The sequence below is a fragment of the Calypte anna genome, chromosome 3 (genome assembly GCF_003957555.1).
Source record: "Calypte anna isolate BGI_N300 chromosome 3, bCalAnn1_v1.p, whole genome shotgun sequence".
NCBI classification, from domain to species: Eukaryota; Metazoa; Chordata; class Aves; order Apodiformes; family Trochilidae; genus Calypte; species Calypte anna.
The window spans coordinates 54101266-54120972 of NC_044246.1; the positions used below are offsets into that span (position 1 = coordinate 54101266).

The window sequence follows — 19707 nt, forward strand, 5'->3', positions numbered from 1 at the left end:
TAATTCTACTATTGATAGTGTTTTTCACACACTGATCTAGTTTGGTTTGTGGATTTTTGTTTGGTTTTTGGTGTGGTTTGTTTTTTGTTTTGGTTTGGTTTTTACATTGTATTGTTCAGGTCAAAGGATAACAAAGCCTCCTCAGATTTAAAAAAAACACATGAACTGCTAACTTTTGTTCACCAAAACACTTGTCTCTTTGTAGGCAAAACCTAGCATAAATAAGTCTGCAGCATCCAATTAGTGAGAAAAAAAAAATCTCATAAAAATAATCTAATGAGAATGACTCATTAGACTTTGTGATGGGAATAATACAGAAGTTAAAAGTGAGCAAACAGCCCCGCCCCCCCACCCACCCCCCGGGTGATCTGGATCAAGGAAAAAACTTTCTAGAATTCCTCCTCTGAATTAAAGTGTTAGAAGCCAAATTATATGAAAAGTGCTTTTAACTCCTTAATCATTACAAAGACCACAAGAAAAGCTGCATGTGTCTGTTTGCTATGGTTGAGCACTGCACGTACTTCTGAAACCTCAAAATTAAAATTAAGATCCAGAAAATAAACTGAAGTAACCTGTTGTCACCATTTGAACAGGAGGAATTAAAGGAGGGCTTTTTGGACTCTGAGAGGGGCAGGACTCAGAGGGAGGGATCTATTCCCTCCTATTTCCTGCCATACTCTATAGAACATCAGAAATCCAGCAGCTCCTCCCTTTTTCCTTCTCTTCCTCTCACCTCCTGCAGCCCATGCTGCTGTTCGTTCCCACTAGCTTGCTACATGCTATTGGGTTGTGTGTCTGTGTATATATATATTTGTATTCTTTGTTAACTTACCCTTTATGTTATTACCTTTCCCTTGTGTTAGTAAAATCTGTATCCAATTGTTTTCAGTTTCCAACTTAAGGTCTCCAGTCTTTATTCCCCTTTTATCTTCCCTGTTCAGGGGGGGATAAAGAGAGGAATTCTGTCATTAGGTTTGTGGCCCACCCAAACTGCTAAATCATGATATCTGTCACAGATTCTCAAGAGTAGCAAGAGCTGCATGAAAGGCTGGTACTAGAATGGCAGCAAAGGTTTAAGTTTGGATTACGTGTGGATTATTGTGAAACTGAACCTAAACTGTACACTGCTAGGGAAATGGATAGTCCCACTCTCCTGCCTGGTCTAGGGCTTCAGATCAAACTGACAATCCAAGACAGATTATTTGGCTTACTGATGAAAAATGGTGGCACAGGAAGGGCACGTGTGAGACCCTGGTTTCAGGCACAACATAAATTTGATTTATATCACTAAGTGGTCACAAAACTCTACAGGGCAAGAGGGCAAGAGTACGTCCTGGAAAAGTAATCACAATTACAAAATGCATCCCAAAAATTCACCAGTGTAAGAGACTGTTAGTGAGCAACTATTTCAACAGCAACACTTGAACTTACTCTCCTTCCTGAACAAGATGCCATTACTAACTCCAAGTAGGTGCTACAACCTGTCACAGAAAAGCCATTAATAAATCTGGGGCCTGGACAGTGGCATCACCTAACAGCTACTGCCAGATTGTATAAAGGACTAGATGAACCCTGCTCAGTGATGCATCACTTAAACATAGGCACGCAAATATTACATCCTATTCAGCAGATTTTTTTTTCTAAACAAAATATGAAATGCTGGGTTTAAGGTCCATGATAGTCAAGTTCTCAAGAAATAAGAATTAAATATGGCCACCCTAGATAGATAAGCAGCTCACCATGTACACATTATAAAGCACTTAATAAAATAATTCAGAAACTGAAATGCAGACACACATGCAACAATATTCCTTAAATAGAGGTTCAACCTTTGATTCTGTAGCTATCAAGCAAGGAACCACTTCACATCCGTCCCTCTGCAAGCTCCTCCCAATGAGGATGTCCATATGACCAAAACTTATTTCAAGTATTCAAAGTCTCGGTGCAACTGAACTGCCCAGGACATAAGAGAAATGTTATGGAGAAAAAAAAAAAAAAAAGAAGAGGTAAACTATTTTAGGACTGAAGATCAGCCTGTTTTTCACATGTGAAAGAGAAACCTGAACCCACCTCTTTCACACAGTGAGAATGTTTTCAAATCAGTATTACATGTCTCTAGCATGTAAGCTGTAATTTCTCTTTTCAGAGAATGCAGCATGTGTGACTTCAGCAGATTTGTTTTTCTGTCAGTGTTAAATGAGCTTACATTCAAGTTCGGTGGTATCCCTTTTTCCTCACAACTCCCCAAAAACCACAAGTTAATAGCAATTTATATTTTTTTAATATTACAATTTATTTGACTCAAGACAACTGTAGATACTAAGAATCTTGTAAGACTTCAAACTGTGCCTGCAAAACTGGCTGAGAAGTGTATTTCTCTGGAAAAAAAGTAAAAAAAATAACACCAAACCCTTACATTATTTTAAACAAATTAATACTCCTATGTCAAGTTTCCTCTAAAATCTCACCAAACAAGCAGGGTGACAACACAGTTCCAAGAAGATCGCCCCTTGCTTTATCAAAAGAACATTTAGGAAAACCAGGAGCAACAGAATGTTTTCATGAACTGCAGGTCAGTTAACACCTCCCAAGACTCATTTCCCAGCTGTTAGATCCAGAGGAAACAGCCCAGGAGAGTAAGAAAGTAAGCTGCAATACTTTTCTTGGTAAAAACCTGCAGACTTAGCCCTACAAACTGATTTTATCTGATGCCCAAACCTGCATATGCAGACAGCCAAGAGGGCCGCCAGGAGCTACTGCTCCCTCCAAACAGCATGATGGACATGGGGCAACCTGCACAACAGGGAAACTGTTTTTATGAAAACACAGCTCTTCAGATATTTTTAAACCACACTACTGCATGTAACTGGATCAGAACAATTTTATCCATCCTTGCTCTTCACCTCAGAGAGCAGGAGCACATAATTCTGAAATGACCAAAGGAAAAGAGCACCAGCAGCACATCATCAGCTTATAACTTCACTGAATATCACGCTGTAGCCTACCTTCTCTAATGATACATAACTGCACGTATCCAGTGCTTCATAGTACTCCCAACTCTCCAGCACTTAGCAAAAATGGGTTTTTTGTAGGAATGCTACTACATAAAAGTTGATTTAACAGGAACTGTAGCCCATCTTGTTCTTCTTTCTCCACAGCTTTTGCATTAACACCAGTAATCATGTTTTTGTTTTGCTCTTCCTGTAGTGCAGAGCAGGTCTTTGAGAGATTCCACGGTACATGTGAACTGTCAACACTGGATGAATTATGCCAACAGTGCTTCAACAGATAGCTTCTAAAATCTGCTGGAAAAATGTAACTCCCAATAACTAAACTCTCAGCATAAAACCAAAACAAAACATCAATGTCTCCTTTTGTAGTCCTCCATTAACATTAAACAGCATCAACTACAAGATCCATACAAAACTGGATGTACACCTGACCATTCTGGCAAAATAGTAATATAAAAAAAAAACAGTGGTGGTTGAAAGCAAATTTAATTGCTTTTATTTTCATGCTGCCATACATTAAAGACAAAAACACAGTGTACTCAGGCGAGGGGGTTAAGAAAGCTAGGGATAAACAATTTGTTTAGCAACACAGTGGAAATACCTGTCAATGAAAAAACATCATACTTGAAAAAACAAATGAAGAGCAGCAATGGTGCCTTAAGATTCCTCCAGAATGAAAACAGGACAGCACTCTGTATTGCTACAGACATAGGCAGCTAATTGCTAACAGGATTCACATAGAATCTCTACAAACGTCATAACCAATACCCTCAAAACAGGCAGACGTTTATCCTTAAGCTGTTGGTGTAGCACTGCACACTTGAATGTTGTCAACTGCAGATACCTGATTCCTTCATCTTCCATTCCAAATTGCCTTGAACAGTTTAACTGCATTGTCATGGTATTTCACCCTTATTTTCTTTTAAGAGAAAGAACATGGTCTGTCATTTGAGAACCAAAATCTCCAGGTTTGGTTTTCTAGCGTACCTGAGAAAGAAAATACTAAGTCCCTTTTTGAATACCTCACTGCCAGCTTATTTAAAAATCAACCTAACTGCCTTTTCATGTAGGTGGATGTAGCCTTGTTGGCTGATGCATGAAACAGAAATCTTAACTACAGGGCAAACCAAGTAGTTATTATACTGAAATGCATTTATTGCAGGTTACAGGGTTTTTATCAAGTATGCAGAAGTGGCATCTCAAATCAGCAAAGTCACAGTTGCTCACCTTTTCTATTTCTGATATTCTGGATGCTCTGAGACAAGTCTTCCTTGATTTTTAGTTGATAACTAAAAACTTGGCACCAAAAAGATGTGGTAACATTTTGTCTAGCACTATTTTTCTGTAACAAGCCACTCCATTTCAATACTTTACCCTGAACAACCCTGGCAGACAGCATTTTTAGCTCCCTGTTCAAGACACCAAAGCAGGTAATAATACATCTCTATTAATCCTCCTTGGAAATCTTCAAATTCACTCACTTATTTAGAGCGCACTCTGCCTCTCAAAAGATTTTAGCAGCAAGTAAGCTCTATAAGGGTCTTAGCATGAAGGCGAAACATGTTCACTGCCTATGTATTCTCTGTAATTCATTTCATTGCTCATCTGCAAGAGCTATCAAGAAGTACACTACATAACTCATTTGCAGACTGGTCCATCAGAATAGTTATCCATGTTTCAGGGGGAAAATCAAAATTAAGTATTTACAGAACATAAGTAAATTTCTTCACATGAACTTTCTTTAGTAATTGGGTGTGGAATATAAAAAAGAAGTCTCAAATGTATGTGTAGTACTGCTTCTATAAAGTATTTAAGAAACAAAAATGGTACAAAAGTGTCTTCTTGACAGGAGTATATGAACTGAAACTAATTGCACATGGGCTAACCTCTCAAATATGCTAGAGGGTGTGACTGAAACAAAACTGTAGTCAACCCAGAAGTGACAACCTATGAACCAAGAAATCAGGTAACAGAGAACAAAAAGGATTTAAATAAAAATTTTAAAAGCACAGGGAAAAAACCCCAACCACCAAAATACCCACACAAAAATCAAGCCCCAAAATACACCAAACTACTGCATCCCACTGTACTATCAAACCATAAAAATCAGAAATAAGAAACCCTTCCAAATTCAGCATCAAGCTCAGTAAGAAAGGAACCTAAAGAGCAACAAAACTGCTTTTTCTTAACACTAACTATAGCTTAGAGACTCTACTTGGTAACATACTGGAACTTACTTTCATGTAGAAGGGATAGAAGTTTTACAGTCTTAAAAATACCAACATATATACAGTACTTCATCCAAGGTAACATCCTCGGTGTTCCCTATATCTGTTACAAACACTTAGGTCACATAAGGGAAAAAAGGAAGAGAAGGATGATTATTTTTTAATCAAATATAATCCACATGTAATATTTAAAAATCAAGACTAAGAGCAGGCATCATTTAATGTATTTTAATAGCAAACTTACAGGAACAGCACGGAAGACAGACAACATTAAAAACATGTATTTGTATGTAGGACAACTTAGTTAGAAAAGTATAGTGAATGGATGGAATTTACTGTATGATAAAAATGCTACAAACACCATTTAGTTGCCATTGTTAAGAAATTTACTTGTTTAAAAAAATCCAAATGCTGGCATTGTCCAGAAAAATTTTACAGGTTTATTTATAATTTCTTTTTTTTTTATAAAGTTGAATTGTTGAAATTTGCTCATGGAAACATTTTTTGACCACAACATTGTTTTACATCCCCTCATTTATATTAAAAATCCACACACAAATGAAAATGGAAAGAACTTGCCAATACCCAGTTCTGTCCCCTGTTTTTGCATCTGAAACCATATACTTAGGTACCTTTTAACCCCATGGAAAAAAATATCTAATGTTCATTACTACCAATAACAGGAATAAGATTTTGCTTCAAGAATGACAAACCCATCATAGCGAAGTTTAGGCACGCTCTCCACGTATGCGGCGTGCTAGTTGAATATCTTTTGGCATGATTGTGACACGTTTGGCATGGATAGCACACAGGTTGGTATCTTCAAACAGGCCAACCAAATAGGCTTCACTTGCCTCCTAGTGAAGAAGAAAAGAGTTAAGAGCACTTCCAGCTTTTGGGCTAGGTAAAAAACAACAATAATGAGAAGTACAATGTAACATTGTGCTAAGTTTAGACTTCTGTCTTTATTACTTGCAAACATCAGAAGTTTTAGATTCTCAAAAAAACCCCTCCATTTTCTGATAAAGCACCAAATAAGATTCTATGTCAAAGTTGTGCGACTGCCATTTGATGAAGATACCCTCCAGAACACAAGCTAACTAATACCCTGATGGGACTCTCACAAGATAAGGCATTATCTTATTAAAAGGTTTATTGGTTTACGAACTTCTTTTTTTAAAGGATGGGTTACACTGTTTGAGTTACTTGTCTGCTGCCTCTTCCACTGTTCAAACTATCGAGCATCAAGTAGAAGAGCAGATGGTTCCTTTATGACATACAGTTTGGGGCACACAGATCCTTGCCATCAGATATTGAATTGGTGGATTAATTAAAAAGTCAAAAATTATCAGTAAAAACTGTACTGAAAAATATTAGATGCAAGATGACACCACCTTTGACTCAGAAACTCCTTGACTCACTGAAGATGGGAGAGCAGTCAGGGAATTACCAGCAGACACTTGTCCTATCTCTGTACTTTCTTCTTGCCTCAGCACCCTCTATCTATTTGGGGCACACAGAGACACCTGCTATCACAGGAGGTTCTCACCTCACACCTGTGAGAATCACAGGGTCAGCACTTAGGAGCACAAAAGACAAGCCCCATCTTTGGAAAACCATGACCCTGACCACTGCATACAGGACTCAGGGTTAGACGGATGCTTCGTTATTTCAATTATTCTGCTGGCTCATGTGAATTTAGCTTCACATGAAGACTTAACCAAGTAAGCCAGGTAGGCATGAAGAAGGTGGTACTAAAGGGATTAAAAGGCTAGGTTTTTTTTTCCTAATATGCAAGCAGGAAGTAGGTTCCATACCAATAACTCCCTAATGCAAAATCAAGAACATTCAAACCAGCCTTCTGAAAATGTTAACTAACTTTCAGTAAGCAGTTCCCAGTAAGAAGACACATAGGTAAACCTCAGAATTTAAGAACCATTACATTCACAGTAAAAACAGAACAACTAAAAGCAAAAACAGCAACTTCGCAAATGTAAGCTGCCACCTTTTTAAGCCAAGGGTGTCCAAGTTTATAGAATCCCATGGCATACATCTTATCAAGTGGAAGTCACTAACTAACACAAGACAATTTTGCCTGGACATCAGATTCTACAATTGCACATAGGTTGTGGAACATTCTGCTCACAGCTAGGAGAACATTAAAGATCTATCTTTAACCAGGACTCTATTTCTAACTGAAGATGAAAACACTGCTGTGACAAAAACAGTTTTGGAGAGGATCTAACTTAGATGCAGGAATTTGGGGCAAAAAGAGCAATCAGTATTTTATCTTTAGTACACTATGTTATTTTGATATATTTTTTAAATTATGTGTTCAGTATCACATCATACAAAAGCACTTAGTTGCCTAACTGTGTTTAGATGGGGCTTATCAAGCTGTTTTTCTTTTAAAAGCATTTGAGGAAATCAAACCTCCATTTGGACACATCAGAACAAGCTTTATACATTTCCCTCTCAGACTGCACAGCTTTCAAAAGTAAAACCTCTGACACAGATCAAGGACTGAGGGAACATGTTTATGTTAAGACATACTTGTCTGTCAAGTATGACATACATGACATACATGTTCTGTCATACATGTTCTGTCAAGACATACTTGAGGGGTGGGGGCTATTAAAAACCAAACCAAAAAAACCCAAAAACCCCCCAACATAAAGTGCAAACTCCACATTTACAGCCTTTGAAAGGTGCTGCTGAGCCACCACTGTGTTATTTTATCCTGTGGTAACAACAGGGCACCACCAGGTCTGCCCTGAGCAACAGAAGGCTGAGGGGGGCATCTGTTCATGTGACACCACCTCCCCTCCCACCCCCACCACTCTACCCAGGCAAAGCTGGGGCTAACCACAGAACAGCTAGGTCAGTGGGGGCAGGAGACAGAGCCCTCCTGTAACTTTAGTCTCCAGGTTTTGCAGCGACATTTGCAGCACTGGCCTCTGCCCACTGACAGGTACAGCCTTCCTCCAGGACAGCACCTTCTCCCCTCTCCCCTAGATGCTGCTGGGACAGGGTGCTACTCTCCCTCACACTCACCTGCAAAGCACCAATGGCAGCACTCTGGAAGCGCAGATCTGTTTTGAAGTCCTGAGCAATTTCACGCACCAAACGCTGGAAGGGAAGCTTGCGGATCAAAAGCTCAGTAGACTTTTGATAGCGCCTGATTTCACGGAGAGCCACTGTACCGGGCCTTTTAAAATTAAAGAATAAGAATTATTATTCAAAATATATTTCTACATCACCCGAAAAATATGGGTTCATCATCTAAACCAAAGCACCATAACATGTGCTGTTTTCACTTGAAGTCCCGGTGCTTACAATAAAAAAAAAAAAAAGTTTCACTATCAACAAGGCACTGTTTTCTTGCCATCGACCTGCAACAACTTCCACTGGTCTCAACAGGGATCCCTCAGGTACACATTTCATGTCCTCAAGGCCCTGACTTCATTAAGAGGTAGACAGCACATGTTAGCTTAACTACACTAGCATGTCTCAGTGCAGATGTGGCAAAACCCAAGACAGCCATGAGTTAACTATTTCAGCTGTACCGCAAGTACCCTTCTAGCAATTTGTTCTGAAGAGCAAACTCAACTTGAATAGGCATTTTAATCTTCCTCTGTACTGACATATGACACTACCAACATTCACAGTTAACATTCTGTGTAACATCTCATGTATTTCCATGTTACTTTTGCAGACACCAAGTCCATCTGTAAAATTAACAAATTTATTTATGGGGAAACTGCATTTTTCAACTCCAGCTTTATAGCCTTTCTCCTGGACTGTTAATAGCCAACTTAGTCTAAAAGCTGGTTGCTGTAGGTGTAAGGTGAAATTTCTGACCCACTTTTCCTTCCCAACCCATTTTTTCCCCCAGGGACTACATACACCTAGCCTAAAACTATCCTCCACGCTGAAACACGATTGTTACCGTTCTGCACCGAACAAGGGCTGGAAAATTTAATTATCAGACAACTGTCAAAAAGCTCTGCCCCCCATTCTAGCCCATAGCCTCCCGTACAAAAAATGCCTGTGCTACGGGAGGCAGAGAGACGGAGCGCTCGTCCTGAGCACCAGCGGACACGCTGCGCCCTCACCCGGCAGATCGCCTATCCTGAACAGCCGCCGGAACCCGAACCGCGTCGCGTACAGATCGAACCCAAGTAAATTAAGCCGGTAACAATAAAATTCGCGGCGGCACGACATTGCCGCAGCATTTAAATGACCGGAAGTGGGAGAAAAAAAAAAAAAAAGAAAAAAAAAAAAAAAAAAAAAAAATGTAGAGCGTCCTTCGCCCCCCGCGAGGTGTTGATTTTTTTCTTTAGGCGCTAGTACCGAAAAACCAAGAAAGAGGGTGACCATAACTCCCAGCTTGATGTCCACGCCGACTCTTTACGGGGATTTTTTGCTGCGGGAGCGGCCCGCTCCCCGGTGTGCGGCAGTAGGGAGAGGGTGGGTGCGGAGGGATCACGGCAGCGGCGAGAACGCCCTCCGCCTGCCCTCGGAGCCTCGCCGGGGAGGAGAATGGGGATATGAGGGGGAGGTGTGAGGCGAGGGGGGGAGGAGGGGGTAAGGAGGGAGGTGTACTCCCAGTGCGGGCCCGGTGCGCGGCGCTGCGTTACCGGTAGCGATGAGGCTTCTTGACCCCGCCAGTGGAGGGCGCGCTCTTGCGGGCGGCTTTTGTGGCCAACTGCTTGCGGGGCGCCTTGCCCCCGGTGGACTTGCGGGCGGTCTGCTTGGTACGGGCCATGCTCCTGCCAACGTCGCTGCCTTACACCTGAGGGAGGGGGGGGGAAAGAAGGGGAGAGAATCACCCCGGTCAGCGAACCCCGCCGGCACTTCTGCCCCCCGTTTCCCCCCAAAACGGCCGAGTGGCCCCCCCTGGTACCTATCGCCCCGCGCAAGGAGCCTCCGTGGGACCGCGATCACTGAACAGTGGGGCCAGCCCTAGAGCATGCGGCCGCCTAACACCTCCGATCGACAAAAAGAAAAAAAAAATTTAAAAAATCTTAATTAAGCATCTTCAGATCGCGGAATATTAAAATCCAGATTTTTAGCCAGGCTGCGACGGCTGAGGCCGAGCAGACACCCGGCAGTAGGCGCGGAGAGGCGACTGCCGCCTCCCCCGCCCGTCCCCCTCCGAGTGTTTGCAAACAGTGCCCTACAAATCCCGAGATCGGCAACCGACCCGTCGCTCCCAGCCGCCAAAAACTTCCCGAAACGCAGAGCGGAGGACAGCGGAGCAGCAGCCCCCGCTAGTCCTCCCCTGGGCTGCCCGGTCCTCTCCGGTCACCCGCCTGCGCTCCCCGACCCGCGCGCAACAGCGGGTAAATCGGTATTTATCGTGCAAAAAATAAAGGAGTCCTGATAAAGTACGAGAAAGCAACAAACGGTTGTTTTGGGGGGTTTTCTTGGGGGGGGCGGGTGGATAGTGAGTGGTTTTGGGGTGCCGCCTTTCAGTGCAACTGCTTCGCCAAAGCTGCCTCGCTCCCAAGCGCCTCTCACAGGCAAACTCATCTTCCAGACCCGTAACAAAATGGAAACAATCACGAAAGGCAGCCCTAGTCCTTCTGCAAAGAAGGAAAAACATTAGTTGCAAAAAATAGCGTCAAATAATTCGCAAGGAACTCCAAACCATGAGAGATCAGATAAAGGGGGAAGCAGCGGCAAACTTTGCACTCGAAAACAAAAAAACGCGCTAGCTTTGGGTCGTTCCTTCGGCGAATTTCTTTCCCTTTTTATTGCTTTATGTGCAATAGGAAAAAATATGGTCGGTGAACAGAGAAAAGAGACAAGATGGTGAAGCTGAGCAACAACTGTGGGGAACAAGGAATGATAGGCAAGAGTTACCCAGGGCTGGCGAGCGACCGCTCTTTTGCGACCACTTCGCAGCCCCGATCCGGAGGAATGTCGGACTGGGGAGACAGCAGAGAGGATGGGGAGGTTGTAAGTGGGGGTCTAGATCGGGGAAGAGAGGGGCAACGACCGCGCGAAGTGGCGCCGCGGGTGCGGGCGGAGGGAGCAGCACCAGCTGCGACAGGAAGGCGGGACGGGAAAGAGGACGGAGGGCTGCAACCGCCTCCCGAGACCCCCAAAAGTTTGTGGGGAGGGTTGGGGAGGGCGACGAGGCGTCGCCGGGGTCTCTCGGGGCGTGGGGGGGGCGGCGGGCCTGGTGCCAGACTTACCCGGTTCGCTGAGGTAGCGCGGCTGCCGTGCGGGAGGGAAGGAAGGAAGGAAGGAAGGAGGGCGGGCAAGCACGAGTAAGGAGGAGCCGGAGCTGCGGCTGCTGCTGGCGGCTGCTCAGAGCACAATTGAAAGATGGCTGACAGGGGAGGGCCAGCCGCCACTCGGCCCCGCCCCTACCCCGCCCGCCCGCCAATAGAGCACAATGGAAGGAAGGCTCACCCCTCCCTCCCTCCCTCCCTCCCTCCCTCCCTCCCTCCCTCCCTCCCTCCCTCCCTCCCTCCCTCCCTCCCTCCCTCCCTCTCTCTCTCTCTTTCTCCCTCCCTCCCTCCCTCCCTCTCTCCCTCCCTCTTCGTGTGTACAAACACAAAAGCGAAGGGGATTCCCTCCCCAGGCCCCCGCCTCCCCCATCAGCAGCCCTGGGGCGCGACAGGCCATGGTAGCGACAACGGCAGCTCACGGCGACCGTCCGCAGCTGGGAAGCAGGGCGAGTCAAGCGGCCTCCCCAGAGCCCGGCACCCGGAGCCGTTAGCCCTCGCCCTCCCTCTTCGCAGTCCCCCGCGGCTGTCACGTCCGGTGCCCGCTGGGCGGAGGGCAGGCACAACAGGGATAACGAGCCCCACGGGAGCAGGGCACGGGGCTGGCGGCAGCCGGTGGGAAGAGGGATCAGATAGACGGAGAGCAGGGCCTAGCTCTTGCCCCCACCACAAGGGCACCTCGTTATCCTCAGAATCCATCCTACCGGTTTTGGGTGGGTTTTTTGGTTTTGAGATTTGTCTTTTCTTTTATGCTGAAGCAATTCCAAATTTCTCACTGTAATCAGGCCTGTCAGTGCTAACTCAGCAGGGGCCTGCGTGGAAGTGCCATATTCTTCCTTCTGCAAAATAAGAACGGAGTGGCGGGAGAGGACTGCCAGGTTCATCACTGGCTGGGAAACAATGTGCAGAGATAAGAGTCAGAGGGGAAGCGGAGATCTGGGGATATAGAAGAGCCTCTTCCCCTGTATCAGTGCTGCCAAACTATTTCAAGATAGAAATTCAACTATTAGAAAAGTGACTGTAAGTTTAGCACTGTCACCATCATTGATCCCATACAGTTGTGTCAGCTGCCATGTTGTTTAATGAGAAAATTCACTGTTAATGTCAGAAATGAAATGCCCTATTGGAAAATGAACACTAATATGATTAAACAGATACTTGCAATTTTCTTAAATACATTTCAACTAGAGACAAATTTTGTACTCACACAAACATCTTGTCTGTCACTGAGGTATACCAAGGACTTGATTTGCAAAATCTTTATTATGGATCATGATGGTTGCAATGCAGTTCTGCACAGAGACATCCAAGCTACCTCCAGCAGCAGAGGTATTTTATCTTAGCCATGTGAGCATAGCAGAGCATTTTGCATGGGGCTAATCAAACCTGACAAGGAAAGGAGTCTTATCATGGGCAGAATGCTCTGCTAAAATAGATATGGGCTGCTTTGGCACTCTTAACAGGCTGCACTACACAAACTGGTGTAGACATATACCTCTGACCCTGTGGTGAGTTTATGAGAGGAGACTGTCACCAGAAAGAAGCCACAAAGGATTTTAGTTATAGTAAAGGAAGAACTAGTGGACTAATTTATCTAGTGATACCATTTAATGAGAGAACAGCAGCATCTTACTGGACAGCCAGAAAGAGAATTCGAAGGTGTACAGTGTTATACAATGAAATATGTGCAATTCTTCTGTAAACTCTATAAGCCGGGTACCAAAATTGGCATCAGTTCCCAACATCACACACGCATCGTATAATGAGCAGATGAAAAAGTTAAAAGCCGGCAGCGCTAGTTCCCAGTTGCAAGAAGCTGCCCAGAGATTAATAATTCATTAATAATTAATAACTCCGAGCACCCTCGCAGGTGAAACGGAAGAAGCCGCGCTTTCACTGCCTCCGTATCACTCCCCTCCTCCCAAGGAGCATCCCCGCCGCTCTCGCCAACTGCGCCCCTCCCTGACCTCCCCACCGCGATCGGGGCCTGACGGGACGAGCTCCAAGCTCACGGGTGCCTATCAGGAAGAGCGCTGCGCCCTGCCCGCCCTCCCGCCTCTCCAGCGCCTTCAGGGCTGACGCCGCCCCGCTGGAGCGGCCACCGAACGTGCCCCGCTGGAGCGTCCAGCGCTCTGCCTCCGCGCCCCGTGCCGCTGGCTCAGCTTCCGCCGCCGCCATTGGCGGCAGCCCCCTGGAATTCCATGACGCAGGTGGGACGGGACGGGACGCGGGGCGGAGCTCGCGCGAGGGCTGTCCCGGACCCGGTACCGCTGCTGGGCGCCTTCCCCCACGAGTAGCCCGGCCCGGCCCGACCTGACCCGACCCGGCCACAGGGCCCGCAGCGGTGGAATGTATTTCGTGCGGGTCGGAGGGGATCGAGCCAGCCTGCGCCTCTCCTCTAGGCCTCTGCCGCTCCTGCTGGCCCTACCGCTATTAGTGTCGATTTAACGTGCTAAAGAAACACTTCAGGCAGGACTAGGGTGTTAACCACCTACACTGACAAGGAAAGGAAAAAGGGGAAAACGGGGAAAAAGTATCCCCATATTACCAACTTCTGCCTCTCATTTCATCCTTGCTGATTAATGCCATTAAAACCCTGCTTTTCCAGGGCCATGGGAGCAGCCCTTTAGGCTTTACCACACACGATTATTCGTATGCCAACAGGACACACAGGAAGAGCTGGCCAAGGCTAACGCCACTCCAGACGTTCTTCTTTCAGCACTGATAAGCATTTGTTTCTCTGTTCTGAAGGCCTTTATAGACCACAGATCTTCACCCTTCAGCGTCTGTATGTGGCCACAAATTTAATAAGATTCCACTGGTTTAACTGACAATAACACACCAAGGATGACTACAGCACCTCATCCTCACCCAGCAGAGCCACCACTGCTGCAAACACATCCAGATTGCTATAGGAAATAAGATTAGGATGGAAAACAGCTGGTCCAGATTGGAGCCAAATTATATCAAATAGAAAAGAGAAATGTTCAAATCAGAAGTTGTTAAAAAGATTCATCACCTTTCACAGAAAGCACACAGCTCTCATCCAGCAAAGAGTCAAACTTCCACAGCCCACGCTCATTCTGGCTAAGTAGCATACACATTCAAAAATATTCCTCGAATTTCACTGTGTTGAGAAAACCTCCCTCCCTTTCTCTCATCTTGTCCAAAGTAAGGCAGGCTTTTTGACATCAGGATGGATTAGTTGCAATTCAGTGTATTAAGCTGAAAAGACTGTTTCCAAATTGTTACTGGGGAAAAAAAAAAAAAAGCTTCAAAAGGTCAAGTGCTCCAAATAGCTCCTATTCAGCTTCAAATGCCCATGTAAGGAACTAGCCTTGTGGGCCAAGGAGCTACCAGACCAACCCCAGTAACACCACAGACTGCATGAAGATGTGCAGGCAACTGCAGCAGCTGCTTCCCTTTGCAATAGCCCGAGAACAAAACACAGCAGAGCAGGTAGTGTGTCTTTCCTTTTCTTTAGGTTATCAGGACAAGGAAGAATAAACTAGCCTAGAGTGGCACTGTTTTTAAGCAACATTGCAGGTATCTTTCAGAAACATTTGAAAAATATTTTCCACTACAAGAGACATTCACAGTTTATCACCAAACTCCAAATGTCTCTAAACAAAGAAGAAATAATTCTTTCCTGTCCTCTCCAAAAGTACGAACTAAAACTCCAACTTAAGTCTGCAACACAACGAATAGAGAAAGATCCCCTGTATTACTCAAGGGAAGCTGAGGTTGTTACAAAAAGCTAGTCAGACATTTTAGTGAGGAAGGGAGTGTAAATTACTAGCTTCACTTACCTACTACACTCACTTGACTCCTACTTCAACATATTTTCTCCGAGAGGCAATTCTCTCTTCCTGTTGAAATCCATCTCCTCTCATTGAATCTCCAACCACCCTTTGCATTCAAGCTCTGCATCCTCACTTCTGCTCCTTATCCCACCTCATATCCTGCTAACCATTTTATGATTTCATATTCCCCACACAACCTCCTTGATTCTATATATTCACTCAAGCAGCTTCATTTTTCACCATCTTTCTCCTTGTACCTAACCCTGTCTTTCAACCTGTTGATTTTCATGCCAAACTGTTCTCACCTTCCCCTAATCAGCCAGTCCCAGTTCCATATGTGCTGTATTTCCTTCAGCACCTCCCACACTGGACAGCCTTTGCTAGTCCATTCCAACCTTCCACCCTCAACAGTCCAGTGTTGCTTCATCCTCACTCCAGTCCTGGCTAGCCTGCTATCCAGTCTCTGACTTACAGATGCTACACAGTTACAACTACTTCTGGAAAGTAAAGTGTCATTACAAAATGATAGCAAATTTTTAAACTATCTTCCTTTTAAGCTGTACTTCAGCAAAATAAAGACATTTGTAACCCTAACTTTGTATTAATGGTACATTTCGGTGCAGATTTAAATGTATTCTTATGTAATAATCTACACAAAAGTGTTTTTACTAGGACTTACTAAGAGTAGGAGTAATAGGCAGTTAGGAAGGGAAGTGCAAGTCATTTAGAAGTTCAAATTTATTTACAATTAATTTGTCTCTGTCTAAATAATTTTATTATTTATTCTGAAGTTTTCTATGTCATAAATTTGAATACCACAGACGTTATAGCATTGTAATAGCAGCCACTGTAATGCTTAATGCTTTGATATGCTGGATTGCCTATTTTATCACATTGTGCACAAATCTATTTGTTTTCTTTACACTCTAATGAAAACATACACCAAAAATACACTACCCAAAATTAGCAGTTGTATAGTGCCGTACAGGAAGTACAGATAAGAAGTTATGTAATAGTAGTAGGCACAGCTTTATCCTCCCTTTCATCTGTTTTCATTGCATTTTTAAATCATGTATTTTGCCTTTTGCTGTTCTTTAAAATACTTCACATATATCCAACACATGGCTCTGATGCTTAGAGAAAGCTCTTAAACACACTTTTAAGTACCTACTGAACTTTCACTGACTTCAATGGGAGATAAATATTCTTAAATTTGCAGGCATGCTAAAGAGCCTCTTTGTGAAGACTGATCCCTGAGGAAAATCCCCGTTAGGGAAAGAATACATGTGCCACTTGAAAAAATTCTTGGAATTCCTGGGTTCTTCAGGAAAGCTTAAAGAGACTGCTACTTTAAAAAGCAAAATTATCAGTCCTGTCAAAGGTACTTTTCTTCACACTTTGAGTATGAAGTGTGCAGGGGATTCCCAACAATCTCTTCTGGAGACAAACTGCCTTTCTCAAATGTCTCATAACCCCGTAATTCTGTCCTGTTTGGTTTTGGGTTTTTGTTTGTTTTGTTTGGGGTTGGTTTTGTCTCTAATATTTTTAAAAGAAAAAATAAAAATACATTTCAGTGAAAACTTCCAAAAAGAATTTCAAGGAAAACATTCTAAGAGAGTGGAAATAAGCCTGCAATAGCTCAGAAATAAGATTCAGAACTCTTGGTTTTTCCTTCTCTGTTTGAATTACCACTGATTTTTAGAAGGTTTTATGAATTTGACACAGTCTCTACCTTTTTTGTTCCCCTCCTGCAAAGACTTGCCAAGCATTTAGTTTCACTTTAATTCCCACTGTACCATCCAGGATTCTGTTACTGTAATACAGTATGTACTGCCTATGGACATGCCTAGGACACTGGGTGGAAGGAGTCGTGGATAAGTAAAATGAAAAAGGAGTTTATTCTTTGTAATAATAACACAAGATTGTGACATTTACTGTCCCTGTTTGAGTTACTTTGCACAGACAGACACATTTTCAAAAGGGGTTTTGCAAGATTTTCTGCAGTATAGGGAAGAGATAGTGTTCTTCCTGAATTTACAGTACAATAAAATAATCAAATTCTGTTTACCTCCTCTAGTTCTTCACATGACTAAGTTACCATAACAGCATTTTCCATCCTTTTGAAGCATTGTGTTGTGCTGTGAAAAGAACTGGATAGCCCAGGGGCTTCATCCAAATGGAGATTACTGTAAAATCTTTTATTTCCTAATACTTCTGTGTTGACAGCTTCATTAAAGCTGCCATGGATGAACAACCAGCACAAACTCTTGGTTCCCAAATAAGATTCCCACTACTACAGTGATTTACTTGGAGCACCTATTGTAGAAGAATTGCAGCAAGCTTATTTGCCCCCAGACTCATGGACACTGTAAAAATAAACCTCTGCAGGCCTGCATTAGGGGGAAAAAAGGCTCCCTGTTTTACACCACCCATTAGATTCACATTTGCCTCATTTTGCAGTTCTTGTTACTGTTCTTGTAAAGAACATCTTTGATGCACTGATGGAAATACCTAGCTCATGCTGACACTGCCTTGAAAGCCTCTATGGGCTGCTGTATTTGACAGAGCTAAGAGAGTAATATAATTTATTTCATTTCTTTGCTCTGTGGGATAATCTCATGAGATATGAATCTCTTCTTCATGAGGACCCTGGAGACAGAAGAGTGAAACTCAGTCATACTATAGTACAATGCGAACAGCACAGAACACAGTACTCAGGCTCCAACAGCAAAAAGCAGACCAAAATATGAGGTATGATGCCTGATAGTGTAATTAATTTGGAACAATAATCTCTATATTCATTATTTTCAAAATAGATTTGCTTCTTTCTTGTAAAAGCAGTCTTGAAATGGCATTTATCTTCACAAGCCTCATTTGTGAAAATAGCTTGAGGAAGGGTCTCAGAAATGAAAACATTACTGAGGCATGACCCTAACACAGTTGTGAAGCATTCTGCCATATCCCATATTTATTAACAAGTATGCTCAAATCTCAAAACCCACTTTCTGACAAACTAGTCTCCTGAGACAGTAGAAAAGAGAAAGATGTAAGTGAAGAAGATAGTAGTGACAGACAGTATATTTTAAAGTGACAGCATTTAAACTAATTTATTTTCATTAATTAACTTGTTTTCAGTCTTACAAGACTACAAAGTTTCAGGATTTTCTAAAGAACTGAAAGCATCCTATTTTCCCAAAATTCTTCACAAGTCACATATACTCTGTAGACTACACTACACCACATTTTTAGATGATTTTTCTTCATTTCTCCTCCTCAAATCTGCATTTCATAAGGCAACTCAATATGAAAAATGCAGTTGCTGTTGTAGAGCTTATTATTAATGTTCCTCATTAGTGTTCTAATATTCAGAAACTTATGTAACACAATTAATGTTCAAGCCTTCAAAGAATAATTTGCCCTGACTACTTATTGTTGAGAATCTACAATCCCCACTGAGTAGTATTCACAGGTTATTTATCACTTTTGAAATTCAGGCCTAGTATGCTTTTGAATATATACCCAAATGTAGACAACCCTATTAGAAGCTGTTTTTTAAAAAATCCTTTAACTAGACCCATATAACTACTCTCCTGTCACAAGGGAGACAGTATTAAGAGTCAGAATTAGAAGTTCCTAGCTTCCAAACATGCTCTAACCACACATCTCTGGTAAGAGGCAAGGGAGCCAGAAGCAAAGGTGTGAAGGAGCAGTGTGGCAATAGGTAGCTCTTTTTGATGAAACTATGCCAGCTAAGCCTCATTTTCTGTGAGAGTACTAAAAAGCTGCTTTGACAGGCCTCAGCTGCTCAAAAGGAGTCTAGTGATCCTTGGTGTACAAGAATAATTTGTCAGGCAGCACAAGTTCTTAATATATGATTTGTATGTCTTTGCCAGATGATGGCAAAATTCTCTTTTTTTCGTTGGATTTGGGGAGTGTTAGTGAAAGCCCCAAATCCCTGCAGACAAGTGATATCATCAGAATTTAATCTTTTGTTTTTGAATGCTAAGGAAAGTGTCAGGCAGTTGTGCTTGCAGAGACAAGCGTGATCCCCTAGCAGCTCAAAAGCTCATCAAAACAAGCAGCAGAAGGTAAATCAGAATTCACAAATTTAGCATGTGCTAACTATGCGTGATTCTGGCAAGTTCTGTGGGGACTCACTACAATTTTTCTGCGCTAAGTCCTGGCACTATTACTTAGAGCATCCACCTGATATTTTAAAAATCATGATGCAATCTAGGCAACAGAAGTGGAGAACATCAGATGGATTTAATATGGACCACATACAAAAGCAGCAACACTTGAAACCTCAGCTTGACACCTTAAAATAAAGAACTACAGGAGAGGTTGCCAGTCTGTCTCCCCTGGGCTACAAGGTTTTCAAGCACAGCTCTCATGCTGGCACTTTGTCCCACATCCAACAGAGGGG

At 43.1% G+C, this 19707-nt stretch overlaps 1 protein-coding gene across 3 annotated transcripts; it reads right to left on the bottom strand.

Annotated features, from left to right (window-relative positions):
- Positions 1–5452: 5452 nt before the first annotated feature.
- Positions 5453–11565, bottom strand: LOC103535124 (histone H3.3). Of its 3 annotated transcripts, XM_030448198.1 has the most exons (5): positions 11443–11564; positions 10146–10228; positions 9880–10034; positions 8294–8447; positions 5453–6096 (listed from the first exon to the last, which is right to left on the bottom strand). In XM_030448198.1, the coding sequence occupies exons 3-5, from the start codon at positions 10005–10007 to the stop codon at positions 5968–5970; spliced, it is 411 nt and encodes a 136-aa protein (XP_030304058.1). In that variant the 5' UTR covers positions 10008–10034; positions 10146–10228; positions 11443–11564; the 3' UTR covers positions 5453–5967. The 3 variants fall into 3 exon arrangements, with proteins under 3 accessions (XP_030304058.1, XP_030304057.1, XP_030304059.1); XM_030448197.1 differs by lacking the exon at positions 10146–10228 and having other exon boundaries at positions 11443–11565; XM_030448199.1 differs by lacking the exons at positions 10146–10228; positions 11443–11564 and adding an exon at positions 11108–11194.
- Positions 11566–19707: the final 8142 nt, after the last annotated feature.